This window comes from Sapajus apella, unplaced genomic scaffold (genome assembly GCF_009761245.1).
Source record: "Sapajus apella isolate SASKATOON/1434 unplaced genomic scaffold, GSC_monkey_1.0 scaffold12, whole genome shotgun sequence".
Classification (NCBI taxonomy): domain Eukaryota; kingdom Metazoa; phylum Chordata; class Mammalia; order Primates; family Cebidae; genus Sapajus; species Sapajus apella.
In genome coordinates this window covers 35645734-35669116 of record NW_022436952.1, presented here as the reverse complement: position 1 = coordinate 35669116, position 23383 = coordinate 35645734, and the positions used below count along the sequence as shown (strand labels likewise).

General features: G+C 42.3%; 3 protein-coding genes across 8 annotated transcripts in view; 2 read left to right on the top strand and 1 right to left on the bottom strand.

The window, feature by feature from the left end:
- The window catches only part of ATAD5 (ATPase family AAA domain containing 5), a 64469-nt gene extending 61008 nt beyond the window's left edge, over positions 1-3461 (top strand). For 3 of the 4 annotated variants that reach the window (XM_032280944.1, XM_032280945.1, XM_032280947.1), the window contains exons 20-23: positions 675-856; positions 1693-2528; positions 2946-3104; positions 3217-3461. In XM_032280944.1, coding sequence (XP_032136835.1) covers positions 675-856; positions 1693-2528; positions 2946-3104; positions 3217-3295 — 1256 coding nt within the window. In that variant the 3' untranslated portion in view covers positions 3296-3461. Of the gene's footprint in view, positions 1-674; positions 1135-1692; positions 2529-2945; positions 3105-3216 lie in introns of those variants that run through there. The other variant, XM_032280946.1, reaches the window with a different exon arrangement.
- A 3840-nt stretch (positions 3462-7301) lies between these two features.
- TEFM (transcription elongation factor, mitochondrial) lies at positions 7302-13729 on the bottom strand. 2 transcript variants are annotated; one of them, XM_032280942.1, is made up of 4 exons: positions 13473-13729; positions 11634-12097; positions 8808-8960; positions 7302-7936 (listed from the first exon to the last, which is right to left on the bottom strand). In XM_032280942.1, exons 1-4 carry the CDS (start codon positions 13537-13539, stop codon positions 7499-7501), a joined length of 1122 nt encoding a protein of 373 aa, XP_032136833.1. In that variant the 5' UTR covers positions 13540-13729; the 3' UTR covers positions 7302-7498. The 2 variants fall into 2 exon arrangements, with proteins under 2 accessions (XP_032136833.1, XP_032136834.1); XM_032280943.1 differs by lacking the exon at positions 13473-13729 and adding an exon at positions 13235-13254.
- A 191-nt stretch (positions 13730-13920) lies between these two features.
- Positions 13921-23383, top strand: part of ADAP2 (ArfGAP with dual PH domains 2) — a 51538-nt gene continuing 42075 nt past the window's right edge. Inside the window, exon 1 of one of the 2 annotated variants that reach the window (XM_032280937.1) lies at positions 13921-14007. The gene's annotated coding sequence lies outside the window, so the exon portion shown is untranslated. The remainder of the gene's footprint in view (positions 14008-23383) is intronic. The other variant, XM_032280941.1, reaches the window with a different exon arrangement.

Below are 23383 nucleotides of genomic sequence, written 5' to 3'. Positions count from 1 at the left end.
GCTGGGATTATAGGTGTGAGCCATTGAGCCCAGCTGAAGTTGTTATTTTTTTTTCCCCAGTCAGAGTCTCGCCCTGTTGCCCAGGCTGGAGTACAGTGGCATGATCTCAACTCACTGCAACCTCTGCCTTCCAGGTTCAAGCTATTTGCCAGCCTCAGCCTCCCTAGTAGCTGGGACTACAGGTGTGTGCCACCACACCTGGCTAATTTTTGTATTTTGAGTAGAGATGAGGTTTTACCACCTTGGCTAGGCTGGTCTGAAACTTGACCTCAAGTGACCTGCTCGCCTTGGCCTGACTTGAGGTCAGGAGTTCAAGACCAGCTTGGCCAACATGGTGAAACCCTGTCTCTACTAAAAATACAAAAAGGTGTGATGGCACGTACCTGTAATCCAGCTACTCGGGAGGCTAACACAGGAGAATCGCTTGAACCCAGGATGTGGAGGTTGCAGTGAGCTGAAATCCCACCACTGCACTCCAGCCTGGGTGACAGAGTGATACTCTGTCGAATGAATTAATGAATGTTATATTGTACTCAATGAATTAAACACATATGTGGAGAAGAACAAAATGGGGGTATTGATCCAGAAGATGTCAAAGGATCTCAGTCTTTAAATAATTGTTTGATACAATTTGTTTAATATATATATAGCTAAGATTTTCTTTTATTTTGTAGGAGGAAATAGCAGAAATGTACAACTAGTTTGCTCTGAAGATGGCCTTGATAACAAAATTCACCCTAAAAATACTAAAAGGAAACGTGCAGACCTTCCGAAATGTGACAGTGGCTGTGCTGAGACCTTGTTTGGCCTTAGGAACATTTTTTCCCCATCTGAAGACTTGTTTTCATTTTTAAAGGTATTTTCAATGTCTATCTTGCAATGTTGAATTTATATTCCTTTTCATATTCCCAACACTAGATTCCTACCTTTTGAATCTCAAGTTTAACTTAAATTGCCTATAATTTGTATAAGCAATATCTGATTTTAACGCTTTCTACCACTTTGACAAATGGTACATAGGCATTGCTCTGACCGCATATTATAGGATTTAGAATAGATTTCAGAAAATTTTTCAGATAGACTATTTCAGAGAAGTCGTTTTAAATAAATGAGCTTTTTTTTTTTTTTTTTTTAATAAAGACGGGGTCTTGCTCTGTTGCCCAGGCTGGAGTGCAGCGGCGCCATCTTGGCTCACCGCAACCTCTGCCTCCCGGGTTCAAGCAATTCTGTGCCTCAGCCTCCCAAGTAGCTGAGATTACAGGTGCCCACCACCACACCCAGCTAATTTCTGTATTTTTAGTAGAGAAATTTCTGTATTTTAGTAGAGACGGGGTTTCACCATCTTGGTCAAGATGAACTCCTGCTTGAACTCCTGACCTCATGATCCACCCACCTTGGCCTCCCAAAGTGCTGGGATTGCAGGCATGAGCCATCGCGCCCAGCATAAATGAGCTTCTAATTATAATTGGAGTATATACTAAATACATAGAGAATTCTCCAAATTAACAGTCTAAATTTAATTGTTAGACTTATAGTAATATTTTGATGTATTAAGTATAGATAAATAAAATTATGACGGGTAGAGTCTCAGTACTTTGAAGTTAGAATAGGCATAACACTGTATTCATATGGGTAGAAAAGTGTTCAAACACTGTACTGCTGTAACTTTCTTTACTCAAAATTCTTTTTCAGCACAAAATCACAACAAAGGAAGAATGGCATAAACTCATCCAGCTTCTTACTGAATTCCAAATGCGGAATGTAGATTTTTTATATAATAATCTTGAGTTTATTCTGCCATTACCAGTTGACACCATTCCAGAAACGAAAAACCTTTGTGGCTCATCAGTAACTGTGGATACCAGTGGAGCAACAAAAAATATGAAATGCCTTGGTAGGAAACATTCTGAAAGAGAACAGCCATTGAAAAAGTCACAGAAAAAGAAACAAAAGAAAAAATTGGTAACATTAGACGATAGTGACTTATTTGACACTGACTTGGACTTTCCTGATGAATTTACTAGCCTGTCCCCTGTGTCATCTTCCTCAAATTCAGAAGAAAACAAAGCCAGAGACAAAGGAAGCAATCCAGAGACAAAGAAATCTATTTCTTGTCCTCCCAGAACACCTGCAGGAAAGGAAAGTTCTCCCCTTGTTTCTCATTGTTTAAATTCTCTCTCTGAATTCATGGATAATATGTCCTTCTTAGATGCCCTTTTAACTGATGTAAGGGAACAAAAGGAATACGGTAGAAATGACTTTAGCTGGACAAATGGAAAGGTTAAAAGCGGACTTTGTGATGAATTTAGTCTTGAGAGTAATGATGGATGGACTTCTCAAAGCTCTGGAGAATTAAAGGCAGCTGCAGAAGCACTCAGCTTTACTAAATGTTCTTCTACTATTTCAAAAGCATTGGAAACCTTGAATTCTTGCAAGAAATTGGGAAAAGATCCAACCAACGATCTTACTTTTTATGTTTCACAAAAGCGCAATAATGTATACTTTACTCAGTCAGCAGCTAACTTAGAGTAAGTCTCACTTCCTTTACTTTTTATTCTTTAGTAATAAATGGTAAAGGGGAAATCATTATTTTTTTCTTAATTTAAAAATGCTGTACTACTGATTATGGTAAGCCGTTATCATTAATAATGTAGCTTCTAATGAGACAGTTAAGGAGACCAGGTTGATTGTTGGGAAGAGAAACAATGAATGATTGGGGTGGATCTGGGTAATGCTTCAATGATGCAGGAAGAAATTTGATGTTGCTGTGATAGATAGCAGATAGTTACTGAGATTTTTCAGTATGGGAGTGATTGATGTGTTGACAGGAAATTAATCTGGAAATGTCATCTGGTCTAGGCCAGAGGCAAGAAACTAAACTGGCTGTGTTTGGGATTACTGCATTTGTATTGGGCATTAAAAAAAGCAATGCATTACTTTTACAGCAATGCTTGGAAGAGGATAGCAGTCATTAAAAGTGTATTTTCTAGTCGATCTCTTCTCTATGTGGGTAATCGACAAGCTAGTATAATTGAATACCTGCCAACCCTTCGAAACATCTGTAAGACTGAGAAGCTAAAAGAACAAGGAAAAAGCAAAAGAAGGTAAAGGCTCTATTAAAAACAACATTTTAGATAGCTTTTTTAAGATTAATACATATTTTCATAAGATGAAAATATTAATATTAAATTGTATTTTTCTTTGTAATTTTGACAGATTCCTGCACTATTTTGAAGGAATTCATCTTGACATTCCAAAAGAGACTGTGAATACTTTGGCAGCTGACTTCCCTTAATGTTCCATACTAACAATGCTTTGCATAGATTATTATGTGGTTCTTAAGATACATTTTTATATTATGTGGATCTTCATGGAAAAGTTTATTTCTCAATGTACATTTTAAACAATTTGTATATTTTTTTATTGGTGTGCAAATATTTAAAATATTTGAGTTACAAATTGTATATGATTGTGGTAATTTTTTTTCTGAATTTTTTGTATTATCTGACTTAGCTTTGTTGGAGTATTTTTTGTATGTGAATGAACTGTTTCTGAAAGGTGGAGTTCATTAAGATGAACTCTTTCAAGTGCTTCTATTATATATTAGTTTAATATTCAGATACATTATCTTGGCTGGTCCAATGGTAGTGGGTCATCAGAACTTACTAACATACAACCCCCACTGCTAAATTTGGCTTTAAAAAAAAAAGGTAAAACAAAAATATTATCTGGTGAATTATATTTTTAACACAGAAGTTAAGGATCCTAATATTGTACAGTGGTTTTTTTTTTTTTTTTTTTGAGAAGAACTCTTGCTCTGTCACCAGGCTGGAGTGCAGTGGCCTGATAGCGGCTCACTGCAACTTCCACCTCCTGGGTTCAAGTGATTCTCCTGCCCCAGCCTCCTGAGTAGCTGGGATTACAGGCACACACCACCATGTCCAGCTAATTTTTATATTTTTTTAGTAGAGATAGGGTTTCACTATGTTGGCCAGGCTGGTCTTTTTTTTTTTTTTTTTTGGAGACGGAGTTTCACTCATGTTACCCAGGCTGGAGTGCAATGGCGCGATCTCGGCTCACTGCAACCTCCGCCTCCTGGGTTCAGGCAATTCTCCTGCCTCAGCCTCCTGAGTAGCTGGGATTACAGGCACGTGCCATCATGCCCAGCTAATTTTTTGTATTTTTAGTAGAGACGGGGTTTCACCATGTTGACCAGGATGGTCTCGATCTCTTGACCTCGTGATCCACCCGTCTCGGCCTCCCAAAGTGCTGGGATTACAGGTTTGAGCCACCGCGCCCGGCCTCAGGCTGGTCTTAAACTCCTGACCTCAAGTGATCAATCTGCCTCAGCCTCCCAAAGTGCTGGGATTACAGACGTGAGCCACTGTGCCCAGCCTATATTGTACAGTTTTGAACAATATAGATGCATACCTGTTTATAAATGTGTATGAAGATAGATGTTTTTACCTCTTACTTGTTCAGTTTACCTTTTCTTGTATTAATTAGTATATTGATCTAATTAAAAGTTAAAGCTAAAGGCTTTATAAAATATTTTTAAAAGTTCAGATGTATTTTGGTAAATTTATACATTGTATAGGTTTGAATACAGGATGTAAGATTTCATCCCCATACAGAAGAGAGAATTAAGATCTTCTGAAGTTTTTTTTTTGTTTTTTGAGATGGAGCCCAGGCTAAAGTGCAATGGTGCAATCTCAGCTCACTGCAACCTCAACCTCCTGGGTTCAAGCAATTCTCCTGCCTCAGCCTCCTGAGTAGCTGTGATTACAGGCAGGTAGGCGCCACGATGCCTGGCTAATTTTTGTATTTTTAGGAGAGAGAGGGTTTCTCCATGTTGGTCAGGCTGGTCTTAACTCCCAACATCAGGTGATCCACCTGCCTCAGCCTCCCAAAGTGCTGGGATTACAGGCGTGAGCCACCGTGCCCAGCCTGAAGTATTTTTTAAAATACTTTTAAAATACAGATTTTTTTTTTCCCCTCTTAAAAAAAAAAAATGGGAGTATTTTCCTCCCTATAAGGACACATTTAGTATTTTATTTATTTTTAGGTTTATAATAATTCAGGGAAAAAATCTTTACCTTTTTTTTTTTTTTTTTTTAAAGAGGTCTCACTCTTGTTGCCCAGGCTGAAGTACAGTGGCACAATCATAGTTCACCATAGCTTCAAACTCCTGAGCTCAAATGATCCTCCTTCCTTGGCCTCCCAAAGCATTGGGATGATAGGTGTGAGCCACTGCACCCAGCCTTTTCATTCTTAATAATGGTAAATTCCTGTAAGATTTAGATTCACTTTTGTGATAATGCCATGTTTGTTATGAACAACTAGGTGGTTTGAGAAACCATTTATCAAAATAGAAAACAATGGCAAAGGAGATGGTTTGGATGGAATGAGAATGATTTGCTTTTTGGACATGCATAGTTTGAGGTATCTGCATCTCCAAAGTGGAGATGTTTAGGTACACAATGACATATGTAAATGTAGAGATACTTTATTTGTGCATGGCAACAGGTCTAGAGTGTATACCAACTGTAGGGAGCTGGAGGTGCTAGAGAAGGGAGGACTTCCACTTCTTGCTTTGTGTTTCAGATTATTTGAAATATTTTTGAACAAGTATATTTCACTTTTGGATTATAGGAAATGTTCATATTATAGAAAATATTTAATACTTTTTTTTTTTTTTTTGTAAGAGATGGGGCCTTGCTATGTTGTCAAGGCTGACTTCAAACTCCGGGGCTGAAGTGATCCTCCCCCCTCAGCCTCCCAAGTAGCTGGCACTAAAGACAGGTACCACTGAGATTTAATAATTTGACACCAAAGAGATTTACGGTGGCTCACACCTGTAATCCCAGCACTTTGGGAGGCCCAGGCAGATGGATCACGAGGTCAAGAGATAGAGACCATCCTGGCCAACATGGTAAAACCCCGTCTCTACTAAAAATACAAAAATTAGTTGGGCGTGGTACATACTTGTAGTCCCAACGACTTGGGAGGCTGAGGCAGGAGAATCATTTGAACCTAGGAGGCGGAGGTTGCAGTGAGTCTAGATTGTGCCACTGCACTCCAGCCTGGTGACACAGCAAGACTCCATCTCAAAAAAAAGAGACTCGAGACTTAGGTTCATAAAGAAGATACATTGAGGGCCTCCACTAAGGTAGACAGTGGTAAAATGGACATCAATAGATGGTCTGTCAAGTTAAAATATTACAAAGTTAAAAAATGAGCCTGCCGGGCATGTGGCTCACGCCTGTAATCCCAGCATTTTGGGAGGCCAACGCCGGAGGATTATGAAGTCAGGAGTTTGAGACTAGCCTGGCCACTATGGTGAAACCGCATCTCCACTAAAAATAGAAAAATCAGCCAGGTGTGGTGGCGCACACCTGTAGTCCCAGCTACTCAGGAGGCTGCGGCAGAAGAATCGCTTGAACCTGGTAGTCGGAGGTTGCAGTGAGCCGAGATTGCATCACTGCACTTCAGCCTGGGCAACAGAGTGAGACTAGGTCTCAAAAAAAAAAAAAAAAAAATAGGAAAGAGCCTATTAGACAAAACTTGTTTGTTTTTGGCTAATAGATTTGAGCTGATGAAAGTCACCTTTTGGGGCCGGGTATGGTGGCTCACGCCAGTAATCCTGGTACTTTCAGAGGCTGAGGCAGGAGGATTACTTAAGGCCGGGAATTTGAGCCCAGCCTGGGCAACAAGGTGAGACCTCCATCTCTACAAAAAATAAATTAGCTGGGTATGATGACATGTGCCTGTAGTTCTAGCTATTCAAGAGATAGAGGCAGGAGGATTGCTTGAGCCCAGGAGGTGCTGCAGTGAACTGTGATTGTATCACTGCACTCTAGCTTGGGTGAGAGTGAGACCCTGCCTCAAAAAAAGAAAATCAGCTTTTGGAGGCAGTGTGGCAACCCACATTCTACTTAGAGAATAAGAGAGGAGGATTCTATAAGCTGTGTTATCAGTTATCTTTATTTTCATAATAAGCACCACCTAGGAAAATCATTATTCTCTATTTTAACAATATGATCATGCAAATGCTTAGTATAGATAGTAGTTGCCTTTAAAGGGAGATATGTTTGTTTCTTGTTTTGTCTATTTGGCATCTTACTGTTTCTTTAATGAAAATTTTTAAAAATATTATGTGGTCTTGCTATGTTGCCCAGGCTGCTCTCGAGCTCCTGGGCACAAGCGATCCTGACTCAGCCTCCCAGAGTGCTGGAATTATAGGCATAAGCCACTGCGCCCAGCCCCACCTTAATTTTTAACACATAAACCTGAAAGGCACAGAATCTCATAAAATGTTTATTGATTTGGTCTTGGCTTATTGTGTAGACAATTTAGTAGCCGAAAATCAGAATTTAAACATCTAAAATACACTCAAAATATGTTCTTTTCCAGTAACATGTATGTTCAAAACAGTTGGTTTTACATTAGAGCTAATAATTATACATTAATATGACTTTAGCACATTAACCTCAGAATTCTAAGGCTCAGAGTCAAACACTGCTAATTCATAGAAGGCAACAGCTTGTAATAATGAATCATAAAGCTCTTCTACTCTTCGTGATTCACTAGATAAAAACATCTGTCTGTAGTGGACTATTTTATCTGATGGGAAGAACACCCGAGGATCCGCCTTCAGTACAGAATCGGAGAGGAACTGCTTCACTAGTTCTTTTCCACTAGTCCTGAAGTCACCAATCATCAGTTCAAAATGCTTCCCCACTGCGTTTCGATTCATGCTCAGCACCTGATGCTGCCCATCCTGGGCAAAAGTTTTATTTAATAAGGCATATAGCATGGCTTCCATGATTTGAAAATGTAAAAGTATAGGAAACAGAGATGAGTTTTGAATGGAAAGTGCTCTTTTTTCCAGAACATAGAAATCTGCTTTAGGCATCTTTGAAATGATTGAAGAAATCTTTTAAAAAAAAAGACAAAATAAAGGAGCAGAAATAATTCATTACATTTTATGTTTAGACCCCTCTCTGTCCCACTTAGTTAACTTATACTATATTGCTATTGACAATTTTGAAATGATTGAAAAGGCATTTATGAGCAGCAGTCTGGTTCTGTTCATGGTTCTATCAGAACAATAGCTAAGCTAAACTGTTTAGTCCTCCTAAGTACCAGTTTCTTGATCTGTACAACGGACTTCATAATTTCTAAAATCTGTATTGGCTTTAAGATTAGACAACTTACAATTGTTTTATTAACCTACAAAAATTTTCTGGGATAGGGCATAGGGTTAGAATAACTAGGCAGGAATCAATCACCTCTGCAGCTGACTAATCACATCCGATGCTTGACTAAACCACAGATTTTATATGTGTAATCCACGTGATTATTCCCGTCCATTTCACAAGGTTTTGAAAACTCAAATGAGACAATGTGATGGCATTTTGAGAAATAAGCTTTATAAATAAAAGGCAGTGATAATGTTCTATAACATTCAGAATGGAATACCATTGATTTTCTCAGTGTCTGCCTTTGATACATAAGGCATTTCTTTCTCTCTCTTTTTTTTTTTTGAGACATAGTGTCACTCTTTCACCAGGCACCAGGCTGAAGTGCAATGGCGTGATCTCGGCTCACTGCAACCTCCGCCTTCTGGCTTCAAGCATAAGGCACTTCTTGAGCTAACTAAAGCCTGAATTTTTAAAAATCAAAGGTGATAGAAAACATAATAGGAACAGAAGAAAACCCATCTTTACTATTTTATTACATTCCTTTTGAGACCAGAAGATTAAACTACACAAGGAGGTAGGAATCCGGAGATGCAACTGCCTTACCTCTTCTAAATAGACGGATGATGAGTATGTAGTTTCCTTCATTAATCTCCAACGATCATTTTGCTGCCAGTCCAGCACTGTCAATTTACGATCAAGGTGAGCCCAGGCAATTCTTCGAGTACCGAAAACAATAGATACGATACTATTAGCTGCCTAAAAGAAAAGACTGGTTTAATTAGAATTGTAAAGATTTTACAGATAAAAAACTTAATCTACAAATTCAGAGTGACTAGTTTTTGTAATATATACTTATTTATACTCTATTAATTGAGAATTATTAAATGCAGGAGTAATTATTATTATTATTATTATTATTCTGTTTGTTCAAGATGGCGTCTCACTCTGTCACCCAGGCTGGAGTGCAGTGGCGCAATCTCAGCTCACTGCAACAACCACTTCCCGGATTCAAATGATCCTTCTGCCTGAGCCTCTGGAGTAGCTGGGATTACAAGCACTCGCCACCACGTCAGGCTAATATTTGTATATTTAGTAGAGACGGGGTTTCACCATGTTGGCAGGCTGGTCTCGAACTTCTGACCTCAAGTGATCCATCTGCCTCGACCTCCCATAGTGGTAGGATTTCAGGCATGAGCCATTAAGGAGTAATTATTATTAAAAGGTAACCAGCAGCAGTCAGTTTATAAAGAACGTATACTCATTCTCAGCACCTAGCCCAAAGTAGGCATTCAAATATTCAAGTGTAGCCAGGGTTTATACTAGATACAAGGAAACAACAAACGTAACTGTACATTATAAGAAATGCCACCATAAAACTTGTAGAGAGAAGTAGTCAGGGAAGGTTTACTGGAGGACTAGGAGAATGAGACAGTAAACGGGAAGTTATTTCACCCAGATGTCTGGAAAGAGGCTGCTTGACATCTCACACTCCGGCAGTGGAATAAAGACTGGGAAAAGGGCAGAGGACTAGGCAGGTGTCTGTAAAGGTAAGTAACTTGCTTTATCCTGAGGGCTACAGGTGCCATTAAAAAACCCCAGAATTTTAAGGAATAACATAAGATTAATATTTCAGAAAAATCACTGATGGTGTAAAAGATGTGCTGGAGGGAACTAGACTAACGGTAGGGATCTGTGTTAGGTACCGGTTAAACATAAGAAAGTATTAAGAATTGAAGACAATGACAGAAGGAAAAGAAACAGATAGTGGGAGCAGAATTAATACATAGGTTGAAAGAGGAGTCTAGGATAATTCCAGTTTTACATCAGTGACTGAATGGCATCATTAATCATGGTGAAGATAGGACTCACGTGACCTAGAGAAGGCAGGAAGAAATGTTTTGGTCTGTTTTTAATGTATTAAGTTTGGGTTGCCTGTAGGGCTTCAAAAGGGAAATACATAATAAGTAGTTGAATACATAGATTTTGCTCCCTATCAGGTCTGGGCTGATGATGGAGTACAATGCTATATCACCTTTCTCCAACATGGCTCACTTAAATATATTTACAAACTACTATGTTCTATAGATACTGAGGCAAATAAACAGGAACAATTAGTTCTGTACCCATCTCCCTTTCGTTGCTAAGGACTGGATAAATATCTTATGACAAAATAGTTTAGATGCCCAAAATACAGACTTCCTTTTGGTTCTTTTCTTTAGCTCCGTGACTCTCAAGTTTTAGTGTGCATAAGCATTACTGAACCAGACTACACACAGTACTTCATGGGCAACCAATTTTTTTTTTTTTTTTTGTTCCTCCAGATTAGCTATACTGCATTAGCAACCAATTTTTTCTTAAAGGATTTTACTGCATGACTTATGTCTCCATACAAACTGACTTTAGAATCTAGCCCCCTAAATAAGATGCAACTCCACTATAATCTGGGTATAAACACTTTTCGCCATGAATCTGGATGAGAATCCTCCCTGAAAAATTTGGTTGAAATATGTTCCAGATCAATTGCAGCAGTTCTACCTGGAGTCCATGAGTAGACTTGAATCTGCCAGTCCTCTGAAACCGTGCAGTATTCTGTGTATATGTGCTATATCTTTTTCTTCTTTTTTTTTTTGAGACAGAGTCTCACTCTTACCCAGGCTGGAGTGCTGTGGCACGATCTCAGCTCACTGCAACCTCCGTCTCCTGGGTTCAAGCGATTCTCCTGCCTCAGCCTCCTGAGTAGCTGAGACTACAGGCAGACGCCACCACGCCCAGCTAATTTTTGTATTTTTAGTAGAGATAGGTTTCACCATGTTGGCCAGGATGGTCTAAATCCCTTGACCTCATGATCTGCCCGCCTCGGCCTCCCCAAGTGCTAGGATTATAGGCATGAGCCCAGCCCTAGAATGTTTTTCTTTTTTTAATCTTACCTATAGACATGTGATTCAAGATAGAATACTTTTTAAAGGAGGAAAGGAACATAAAATAATTTTAAATCCTGCCAGAAAGACTGGTATAATGTTCTAAAGTCACTCCCTGGCCATAACCCATCTTGGCTCCTTAACTTCTCATTAATCCTAACATCACCTTTAGACACAACCTAGTATCTCTATGACACTCCTCTTAAATAAGCCTTGCATAGACCTACTTCTCAACATCAACTGTTCTTTCTACCTAGAATGACCCCCTCTTCCAGCCAAAGGATCTCTCCTTTAAGATCCAAATTGAGTTCTTCTAGTAAACTTTCCACAACAGTCACAGCCCACTGTTTTCTCTCCTCTCAACTGCCAATTCACTATCTGTACATCTCACTATTTGGTAGTAATCATATACTTGCCAACTAAACCTGAAGAACCTTCCCAATGCCCAGAAGAGTGCTTTCCAGAGTAGGTTCTCAAATATTAGGCAGTATAGAGGACATGAAGAATATACCTTAAGTCTTTCTCTTTCTATGTCTGGTTTGAGGAGTTTTCTCAAGAACCGGTTTTCTGGTAACTTTCTTTTATCCCCTCCAGTCTTTGAATAAAGTATGGAGTTACAAACTTGAACTGTACTTTTATACTGAAACAAGGGTACATTCATTAAACTCTCCAAATTCTCAAATGGCCCAAAGTTTTGTCTGTGCTTTATGATATTGATGGCTCTTCTTCCACGAAGCAATCTGAAAGCTTCAAGTTCTTCAGTAGATGCTGTATTCAACACATGCAAGATGGAAGCCTGCTGTTCTGAAGAGAAGCGCTTGTCAACTGCATTTTCAGGCTCTTTTGCATTTTCATCACAAAAAGTAACATCAGAAATAATTTTCTTAGGTGAAGTGGATTTTTTCCGACAGCAGGAATTATGTAAGGCCTGGGACAGGGATAACCTCGATGGGGCCAGAAAGCATCTCCACCTCCCTAAAAGGAAAATTTAGTAAAATATAAGATGGATGTCCTACTTCCTTTAGTGTTAGTTGCAAACTTGACTAGATGCTTTGCAAAGTCACAAATACATTCCTGGAATTTAAGAACTACTTGAGGACAATATTAAATTGTCCTGGAGAGTAATCTTTAAAAGAGGATTTGTTTTTAAACTATTTTATATATTTAAATAGGGCTTTTGTTTTCAAGTCAGGAGAAATGTCTTCCGATTTTTATGGATCAGACCTAAGTTTTACTGCCTAGAAAATTGTTATTTTGCACTCATCAGGAAGCAAGTAGTTGAAATATTTGTTTTTGAGACGGAGTCTTGCTCTGTTGCCCAGGCTGGAGTGCAGTGGCACGATCTCGCCTCACTGTAACCTCTGCCTCCTGAGTTCAAGCAATTCTCCTGCCTCAGCTTCCCGAGCAGATGGGACTACAGGCATACGCCACCACACCCAGCTAATTTTTTTGTATTTTTAGTAGAAATAGGGTTTCACCATATTGGCCAGGCTGGTCTTGAACTCCTGATCTCATGATCCACCCGCCTCGGCCTCCCAAAGTGCAGGGATTACAGGCAAGAGCCACCTCGCTGAAATAATTATTTCAACTGCTTAACGTTTTTGATATTTTTAATGTAGAGAGATCTTTTGGTAAGCAATATTTCCTGTTAAGGTTTGTCCTCACTTCAATTTTCGCTAGTATCTCATCTGGTGGAACCAAATAAAATTAAATTTTATACGTTTTTAATAAATGTTTCAGCTAAGTGGTAGATTTAAAGGGAGTTTTATATTCTTCCGTACACTTCAAGATTTCTACCATGACGTTTTAGCAAGCATAAGAAACACCATACAGGCCCGGCGTAGTGGCTCACGCCTGTAATCTCAGCACTTTGGGAGGCCGAGGTGGGCGGATGACCTGATGTCAGGAGTTCGAGACCAGCCTGGCCAACATTGTGAAACCCCCCGTCTCTATTTTAAAAACAAAACAAAACAAAAAAAACACCATACAATGAATAACTTTGTAAAACCGGTGGGAAGTCACTCTAACATCGCAGCCACAGGAAAGTAATGCGGCCAGAGATAACCATGTAGCTGTGAGAATCTGAACCATCCGCCCACTTCGAAGAGCTACCTGCGGACCCCAAGGTCAGGGAAGCACAAATGTTCCGAAAATCGCCCCGTCAGCTAGGCTGGGGCTCCAGGAGAGGGACCTGAACATGGGACATGAGGAAGGAAACACTCTAGGACATGAGGGACAAGAAGGAAACACTCCAGATTCCTCCAGAATACCTCCAGTGTTATTTCATTAGCCTCTAGGGTCAGAGGCTAATGACAGACACGAAATTAACCCAGTGTTCCAAGCACCCTACCTCCCTCCAGCAAGAGGCTAGGAACTCCCATCTCCAAAAGGAATCGGTAGCTCCGGTCTTCCTCCATTGACTTCCGGTTCCTGTGTGCTGCGCCCAAAAGCGCCCGGCCTGCACTCGGCGGAAAAGTTCGTGTCGAAGCGGCGTTCTGGGGCAAGGCTCGAGGTGTGTCCCGTTGAGTAGCGGGTCGGCCGCGTCTGGGCTGTGGGCTTCCGGCGGGCCCTTGCCGAGGCCCTGTCCCCGGATCCGGAGACCCTGGCTGGCCCGCAGACTTCTTCCACTGCACCGGGGAAACGTTCGACTCCTGAGAGCCACTGGGCCGAATCTCCAGGAAGGCAATTCAGAGGCCAATTTTAGTCTGTAATGGGCACGGTCCCTTCTTCGTACTCCTTCGTAGAGACTTCCTAGGTTTCTCCAAGACACTTAGATTGAGGAGCTCCTGTTGGAGCCCAGCCTGGGGCGCCGGGAGCGGGATCTGGTGGGGACAGCGTTGACGAGATACTCAAGTAATCGTTTCGCCAGATAGACTGGAATAACGGTGAGAGATGCGAAGTGTTTCAGGAGCTCAGCTGGTGAACAGGGCAGGCAAGCGATTAGGAAAGGGCGAGGGAGGAGGAGACGGCTTTGGCGCTGGAGCAGCATTCCACCTAGAAGGGATAAAGGGAGATGAATCTGGCGCCAAATTTAGTTGATCCTTGAATGCTGGGTGGGGCCGTTGTATAGCTCCACCAGGTAGGAAGCCCGAAGTCCCTCAGGTATATAATTTGCAGAGTCAGACTGGAGATGTGTTTCTAGAAAATTGGCCATATAGTGTATAGCGAACGTGAGGCTGGATTGGAGGTGATGAACCTGGGAGCAAAGGGAAGTCGCGAAGCTAGTGTATTTTGCCCAGGCTGGAGTGCAGTGGTGCGATCTCGGCTCTTTGCAACCTCGGTCTCCCGATTTCAAGCGATTCTCCTGCCTCAGCCTCCTGAGTAGCTGGGATTACAGGCGCGCGCCACCACGCCCGGCTAATTTTTGTATTTTTAGTAGAGATGGGGTTTCACCATGTTGGCCAGACTGGTCTCGAACTCCTGACCTCAGGTGATCCGCCCGCTTCGGCCTCCCAAAGTCCTGAGATTACAGGCGTGAGCCACCGTGCCCAGCCAACCATAAGGAATTGAAGTTGGGAGATGTAAGGAGAGTGGAAAGAAAAGGATTCTTTCTGGAAGATGGGGAGCCAGTTAAGGAGGGAGGGAAAGGTGATGAGTTTGTTTTTTGAGGCAGCAATGGGTTGATTGTTCGTGTCTGGAGGGCAATGGAGATGTAAGGGAATCATAAGTATTAATAAGTTCTGGTCAGGAGCAGTGGCTCCTGCCTGTAATCCCAGCACTTTGGGAGGCCAAGACGGGCAGATAGCTTGAGCTCACGAGTTCCAGACCACCCTGGGCAACATGGCTAAAAAATTAGCTGGGTGTAGTGTTGCGTGCCTGTCATCCCAGCTACTCAGGAGGCTGAGGTGGGAGAATCACCTGAATCCAAGAGGTAGAGGTTGCAGTGAGTGGAGATCATGCCACTGCACTCCAGCCTGGGGGGCAGAGCTAGACCTTGTCTCAAAAAAAAAAAAAATATATATATATAGTGTTCATAGGAAGTCTAGGAACCTTGGCAGTTTCTGGGGAACTTAAGAATCTAACAAGAAATAACATCAACTTTTTGTGCAAGATCCTCCAAACCAAGAGGAAGTAATTTCCTCAACTGTAGGGCTTATTCAGCTTAATGAGATGTTATGATTGTATTGCATCCCTCAAAAAAGATTTGTTGAAGTCCTAACCCCCAGTACCTTATTATTTCCATATAAGTTCATTATAGATGTAACTAATTAAAACGAGGTCACACTGGACTGGGGCAGAGACTAATTCAATATGACTGTCGTTCTTATGAGAAGATGGAAGCAGGGATTGGAATGATGCATCTGCAAGCCAAGGAAGGCCAAGGGTTGCCAGCAGTCACTAGAAGCTAGGAGAGAGGCATGGACCAGGGTCCCCCCAGAGCCTTTGAAGGAACCAACCCAGATAACACTTTGATTTTGGGCTTCCAGTCCCCTGAACTGGAGAGAGTAAATGTCTGTTGTTTTAAGACACCCAGTTTGTGGTCATTTGTTACAGCAGCCCCAAGAAACTAATACATGAGGCCATAAGTAGTCCTGGTGATGCTTTCAGAGACGGTCTGGTTTGCTAGCAAGACAGTTTATCCCTTACGAACTGCATGACCAGAGGCAGTTTCTCATCCTCTCTGAACCTCACCATCCTCATTTGTAAAACAGAGTTAATGGTACCCACCTCATAGGGCTACTTGGAGAATTAATGAGAAACTGGATGTAAAGAACCCAGCACAAGATAAGAGTTCAATAAATGTGGTTTTCCCCAGTAAAGCATCATGTCTTATTGAGAAATAATTATGAATGACCTATAGGGAAATCACCCTCCTTCCTGAAAGCATTTATTCAGAAATGTGCTCTAACCAGAGCCGGAAATACAAAAGAAAATGACAACTACTGCCTGATTTACTGTAAAACCAAATTGATGCCTTCAAAATGAAAGTCACCGTCTTCCCCCAGAAACTAGCTCCTTCTCGCTTCCCTATTTTTGTCACCCAGATTCAGGTGTCTCTGGCTCCTCCGACTCCTTCCATCCTTACGTATAGCCTGTCATCTAGTTTCTGTGTTTTTAAAACTGTTTTGACTGTGATCCAGGATACATGTGTGAAACAAAAGTTTCATTTTTTTTTAAAAAAAGGCCAGGCACGGTGGCTCAACACCTGTAATACCAGCACTTTGGGAGGGCAAGGCAGGAAGATTGCTTGAGCCCAGGAGTTCATGACCATCCTGGGCAATATGGCAAGACCCGGTCTTTACCAAAAATACCAAAAAAACTAGCTGGGCATGGTGGTATGCACCTGTGGTTCCAGCTACTTGGGAGGCTGAGGTGGGAGAAGCCCTTGAGCCCAGGAGATGGAGGTTATGATGAGCAGATATCACACCACTGCACTCCAGCCTGGGTGGCGGAGTGAGACCCTGTCTCAACAAAAAACAAAAACAACCTTTGTATTTTTGCATGTGATACACTCTGATATTTTCTATTTCCTTCTTTTTTTTTTTCAAGTTAAGGTACAAAAGGTTTATTGGAAAAAACAAAAACAAACAAAAATCGATTTTTAAGCCTGCAGGACATTAGGAGGAGATGTCCAGTAGATAGAGATGCACGTCTGAAGCTAAGGAGGAGCGCTGAGGTTGGCCATAGGTTTGGAGGCTGTCAGCATGTAGAGATGGTACTTTACCCATGAGAACAGAGGCAATGAGCCAGGGAGAGGGGGTAGGTATGAGAAAAGCACAGTGAGACAAGGAGAGGACTCCTTGGAAACACCAGCATTAGATGTGGTTAGAGGATTCAGATTCCCAAGAAGATTGAGAAGCAATGTTCAGACTTAAAAGGAGACAGGAGGCTGGGCGCTGTGGCTTACAACTGTAATCCCAGCACTTTGGGAGGCCAAGGCAGGCAGATCACCTGAGGTCAGGAGTTCGAGACCAGCCTGGCCAACATGGTGAAAACCCAACTCTATTAAAAATACAAAAATTAGCTGGGTGTGGTGGTGAGTGCCTGTCATTGCAGCTACTTGGGAGTTTGAGGCAGGAGAATCACTTGAACCTGGGAGGCAGAGGTTGCAGTGAGCTGAGATTGCGCCACTGCACTCCAGCCTGGGCGATAAGAGCAAGACTCCGTTTCAAAAAAAAAAACAACAACAAAAAAAAACGAAACAAGACACACCACATTGTGATACTTCTACACACTCATGAGAATAGCTACTGGAAATCTCATACGTTGCTGATGGAAGCGTGGGTTGGTAGAATCACTTTAAAAAACTGTTTGGCAATATCTACTAAAGCTGAAGATTTGTACATCCTATGGCCCTGTAATCCAACCCCTGGGCATATATCCAACAGAATGCAAGCAGATGTGCACTAAAGGACATGCAATTAGTGGAGCTATATGTATAATATTGCCAGTATTCACCAGTTGTCTGTTTGCAAATATGGTGATTTTACGTGGTTAAACCTGATTACAAGAATGTTCATAGCAGCACTATTTGTATTAGCCAAAACCGGGAATATCTCAATGGCAGATTATTGTGTATTTATTGAATAAACATTTCACCCAGTAACGTGGATAAATCTCACAAACATAATGTTGAGTGAAATAAGCCACACCACTATAATATATATTTATTTATTTGTGGGACGGAGTCTTGCTCTGTCGCTGTGGCTGGAGTTCAGTGATCTGATCTCGGCTCACTACAACCTCCATCTCCCGGGTTCAAGTGATTCTTCTGCCTCAGCCTCCCTAATAGCTGGGACTACAGGCACGCGGCACCATACCCGGCTAATTTTTGTATATTTAGTAGAGACAGGGTTTCACCATATTGGCCAGGCTGGTTTTGAACTCCTGACCTTGTGATCCACCTGCCTCGGGCTCCCAAGTGCTGGGATTACAGGTGTGAGCCACCGTGCCCGGCCGTATTTATTTATTTATAGCTATATATAAAGTACAAAAACAGGCTGAGTGCATTGGCTCATACCTGTAACCCTAGCACTTTGGGAGGCCAAGGCAGGCAGATTGCCTGAACTCAGGAGTTCAAGACCAGCCTGGGCAACATGGTGAAACCTGGCCTCTACTAAAAATACAAAAATTAGCCAAGTGTGGTGGCGCAAGCCTTGTAGTCCCAGCTACTTGGGAGGCTGAGGCACAAGAATTGCTTGAACTCAGGAGATGGAGGTTGCAGTGACCTGAGATTGAGATTGTACCACTGCACTCCACCCTGGGCAACAGAGTGAGACTCTGTCTCTGGAAAGAAACAAAACAAAACAGACTAATCTATGATGATAAACATGAGATTACCTTTGGGGCTAGTCTCTGAAGAGAGAAGGGAAATGTTTTGGGATGCTGGTTATCCTTTTTTAAAAGCTCTGTATACTAGTTGAACATGTGTGTGTGCATTTTGTAAAAATTCATTAAGCTGCAGGCTTATGATTTGTGTACTTTTCTGTATTTGTGATACTTCAGTAAAAGAGTACTTAAAAGTTTAATTCTTGAATGTGCATGGTGGCTCACGCCTGTAATCCTAGCCCTCTGGGAGGCTTGAGGTGGGAAAAATTGCTTGAGACCAGCAGTTCGAGACTAGCCTGAACAATAGAGTGAGACACCATTTCTACAGAAAAATTTTAAAATAGCCAGCTGTGGTAACACATGCCACACCTACTTGGGAGACCTACTTGTGAGACCTACTACTTGGGAGACCAAGGTGAGAGGATCACTTAAGCCCAGGATCTGAGGTTATAGTGAGCTGTGACCATGCCACTGCACTCCAGCCTGGGCGGCAGAGTGAGACCCTGTCTCCAAAATAAAAAATAAAAAGTTGGCTGGGGCTGGTGCAGTGGGTCATGCCTGTAATCCCAGCACTTTGGGAGGCCGAGGCGGGTGGATCACTTGAGGCCGGGGTTTGAGACCAACCTGGCCAACATGGCAAAACCCTGTCTCTACTAAAAATACAAAAATTACTCAGGCATGGTGGTGCTCGCCTGTAGTCCCAGCTACCCAGGAGGCTGAGGTGGGAGGATCGCTTGAGCCCGGGAGATGGAGGCTGCAGTGAGACGAGATTGCACCACTGCCTTCCAGCCTGAGTGATGGAGCAAGACCCTATATAAAAAAAAAAAAAATAAGATAAAAAACACAAAAGTTGAAGTCTTCAAATTATTTTGAAGTAGATATGCATCATATAATTTTGAATGTTTATTTCGTGACATAGTCTATTTAGTCCTCAAAGTCATTCATCGCCTTCAATACAGACTCCTGAGAAGAGGACTGCTGATTCTTGACTAGATCATTTGGGGTAGGGAGCACATTATATATTTCTCTGACTGCTCCACCCCCAACTCTCAGGGAAAGACAATTGTCCTGCCAATCTTCATCTGTGAAAAGTTTTGGATTTTTTTCCTGCTTTTATGTTACATTTTATTATTATTTTCTCAGTATTATACGTAACTAAAATGATTAGGCAAATGATCAAAAGAAGATGCAGCATTCACAATTTGAGACCCAGAATCAGAAAACTTGGCTCATGCTTCAATGTTGTTACATATTTCCTGTGCATCTCAGTTTCTCTCTCTCTCTCTCTCTCTCTCTCCTCTCTATCTATCTATCTCTGCCTCTGTCTCTCTCTTTCTCTTTCTTTTTTCTTGAGATGGAGTCCAAGTGTGTTGCCCAGGCTGGAGTGCTGTGGCGCGATCTCGGCTCACTGCAACCTCTGCCTCCCAGGGTCAAGCGATTCTTGTGCCTCAGCCTCCTGAGTAGCTGGGACTACAGGCACATGCCACCATGCCTGGCTAATTTTTGTATTTTTAGTAGAGACAGGGTCACACAGCTAACTTTTCTGTTTTTAGTAGATACAGGGTCTCACAATGTTGGCCAGGTTGGTCTCGAACTTCTGACCCCAGGTGATTTGCCTGCCTTGGCCTCCCAAAGTGCTGGGATTACAGGCCTGAGCCACTGCACCGGTCAAAAGTAAGACTTGAATTTTGGCATGGAGGCAGGAGTTTGCTCCACTGACCAATGGAGGCTGGGCTGGAGGATGGTGTAGAGGAGAGAGCTGGGGTAGGAGAGGGACAGCATGAGCGAGATACAATGGCATGGAGTTGGATAGCTCTGTGCTCAAAGGATGTGGACAGAGCACACACCAAGCACATTAACGCCCCTGGGGCTTTGCCCTGGTTGTTCCCTTCTCCTAGGACACTCCTCTCTCAGATCGCTGCTGGTTAGCTTGACCCCTACCTGCAGATCTTTGCTCAAATGTTACCACCTCAGAGAGGACTTCCTTGACCTGCCTATCGAAATAGCAATTTTCGTTCTCTATCCCCTCACTCTGTTTCTTTTTCTTTTTCTTTTTTTGAGATAGAGTTTTGCTCTTGTTGCCCAGGCTGGAGTGCAGTGATGCAATCTCTGCTCACTGCAACCTCTGACTCTCGGGTTCAGGCGATTCTCCTACCTCAGCCTCCCAAGTAACTGGCATTACAGGCATGTGCCACCACACCTGGCTAATTTTGTATTTTTGGTAGAGATGAGTTTCTCCATGTTGGTCAGGCTGGTCTCGAACTTCTGACCTCAGGTGATCCACCCACCTTGGCCTTTCAAAGTCCTGGGATTACAGGCGTGAGCCACCTCGCCTGGCTGTACCTTTTTCTTTATAGCACATATCACTCTTGCACTATTTTGTATATATGTATATTTGTTTCTCTGTTCATTTTCTGTCTCCCTAACTTGAAGGTAAACTCCACAAAGGCAGCTATCTCCCCAGATATGTGGCCATATCTCAGCACCTGTAACAGTATCTGGCACATAGTAGGTGCCCCATAAATAATGAATGAATGAGCAAGCCCTGAGGGGGTACTGCAGTGGGGAGTCCCTCTGAGATGTGAGTGGTTCCAGTTGCTGAAGACAAGGTGATATTAAACACACAAATATGTTGGTCAATTCGATCACATTATTTACTCTGCATGGCTGCTTGTCAGCTGTTTCATTTGCCTTCAAAAGGAATTCTTTCCTTCAAAAGGGAAAATACTTTGTGATCCCAAGTCTTCTTACTTTATTGATTATTATTTTTTACTGATCCTTGTTTCTTTGTTTATTTTAACAAACATTTGTTGAATCCCTGCTATGTGGCATGCAGGTGCTTGGGGATACAACAGAGAACACATCTGACCCAACCCCTGTCCCTGAAGCTTAGAAGTGTGAGAGACCGGCCAGGCGTGGTGGCTCACACCTGTAATCCAAGCACTTTGGAGGCCAAGGCGGGCGGATCACCTGAGGTTGGGAGTTCAAGACCAGCCTGACCAACATGGTGAAACCCCGTCTTAAAAAAAAAGAGAAGTGTGAGAGACCAATAAACCAGCAAGCAATTACAGTAGAGTAGAGTATGATGCTTGAAAATACAGTTTTTTTGTTTCATTTTGTTTTTTGAGACATAGTCTCACTATGTTGCCCAGGGTGGAGTGGAGTTCAGTGGTGTGATTTTGGCTCACTGCAACCTCTGCCTCCCAGGCTCAAGCAATTCTCCTGCCTTAGTCTCCTGAGTAGCTAGGATTACAAGCATGTACCACCATGCCCAGCTAATTTTTTGTATTTTTAACAGAGACGGGGTTTCACCATGTTGACCAGGATGGTCTCGATCTCTTGACCTCGTGATCCACCCGCCTCGGCCTCCCAAAGTGCTGGGATTACAGGCTTGAGCCACCGCGCCCGGCATTTTTTTTTTTTTTTTTTTGAGATGAAGTCTTACTCTATCGCCAGGCTGGAGTGCAGTGGTATGATCTTGTCTCACTGCAATCTCCGCCTCCCAGGTTCAAGCTATCCCACTGCCTCAGCCTCCCAAGTAGTTGGGATTACAGGCACACGCCACCATGCCCAGCTAATTTTTGTATTTTTAATCGAAATGGGGTTTCACCATTTTGGTCAGGCTGGTCTCGCACTACTGACCTTGTGATCTGCCCACCTTGGCCTCCCAAAGTGCTGGGATTACAGATGTGAGCCACTGCACCTGGCCTGTATTTTTTTTTTTTTTTTTAGTGGAAACCAGGTTTTGCCATGTTGGCCAGGTTGGTCTCGAACTCCTGATCTCAGGTGATCTGCCTGCCTCAGCCTCCTTAGGCATTCAAGATCAGGAGTCCGACACCAGCCTGGCATAAGCCACTGCACTCGGGCTGGTTTTTTTTTTTTTTTTTGAGACCCTGTCTCTACTAAAAACACAAAAATTAGACAGGTATGGTGGTGCGCTTCTGTAGTCCCAGCTACTCAGGAGGCTGAGGCAAGAGAATCACTTGAACCAGGGAGGCAAGGTTGCGATCAGCCGAGAGCATGCCACTGCACTATAGCCTGGGAGACACAGGAAGACTCAGTCTCAAAAAAAAAAAAAAAGAAAGAAAAGAAAGCACAAAATGGGTATAAAGTTGTATGAAAAATATGGTTCCAATCATATTTAAATATGCATAAAAGACCTGAAGGAAATTCACAGAATTGTTAATGATGGTCAGCAGCAGGATTATTAAAAAGCATAATGTTAGGGCCAGGCACGGTGGCTTAAACCTGTAATCCCAGAGCTTTGGGAGGCTGAGGTGGGCACTTGAGGCCAGGAATTTGAGACCAGCTGGACAACATGGCAAAACCTTGTCTCTACTAAAAATACAAAAAATTAGCTGGGCATGGTGGTGTGTGCCTGTAGTCCCAGCTACTGGGGAGGCCGAGGCAATTCAAAGAGAATTGCTTGAAACTGGAAAACAGAAGTTGCAGTGAGCCAGATTGTACCACTGCACTCCAGCCTGGCGATTGAGCAAGACTCCATCTCAAAAAACAAAAATTAGCTGGGTGTGGTGTCACCTGCTTGTAATCCCAGCTACTTGGGAGGCTGAAGCCTGAGAATTGCTTGAATCTGGGAGGCAGAGGCTGCAGTGAACAAAGATCGTACCACTGCACTCCAGCCTGAGCAACAGAGACTCTGAAAACAAACAAGCAAACAAAAAACCATAAAGTTGGGTTGAACTTTATGACATTTCCACTGTCATTTTGTTAAGTCAATTTCATATGGTTCAACCTAATATATTGGTGAAAAGAGTCCAAGGCAAACTTGGTTTCAAATCCCAGCTTCAGTATGCATGATTCAGTATACAAAATCTCAGGCGCGCAACCTTGGACAAATATACTTAACTTCTCTCTGAGCCACAGTAGCCTCATCTGTAAAATGGGCATAAACATAGTCTGTATCTCAGGGTTATGGCTAAGATTAAATGGAATAATGCATGTAAGGGGTCTGGCACACTAGAATCCCAGAAT

What these genes read in the sequence shown, in the direction of transcription:
- TEFM (XM_032280942.1), bottom strand. Translation starts at nt 13,539, where the DNA reads ATGGAGGAAGACCGGAGCTACCGATTCCTTTTGGAGATGGGAGTTCCT. An exon ending in TAGCCTCTTGCTGGAGGGAG is followed by an intron (nt 12,098 to 13,472) that starts GTAGGGTGCTTG and finishes TTTTCCTTTTAG; the next exon opens with GGAGGTGGAGATGCTTTCTG. An exon ending in TAGAAAGAGAAAGACTTAAG is followed by an intron (nt 8,961 to 11,633) that starts GTATATTCTTCA and finishes CTTTTCTTTTAG; the next exon opens with GCAGCTAATAGTATCGTATC.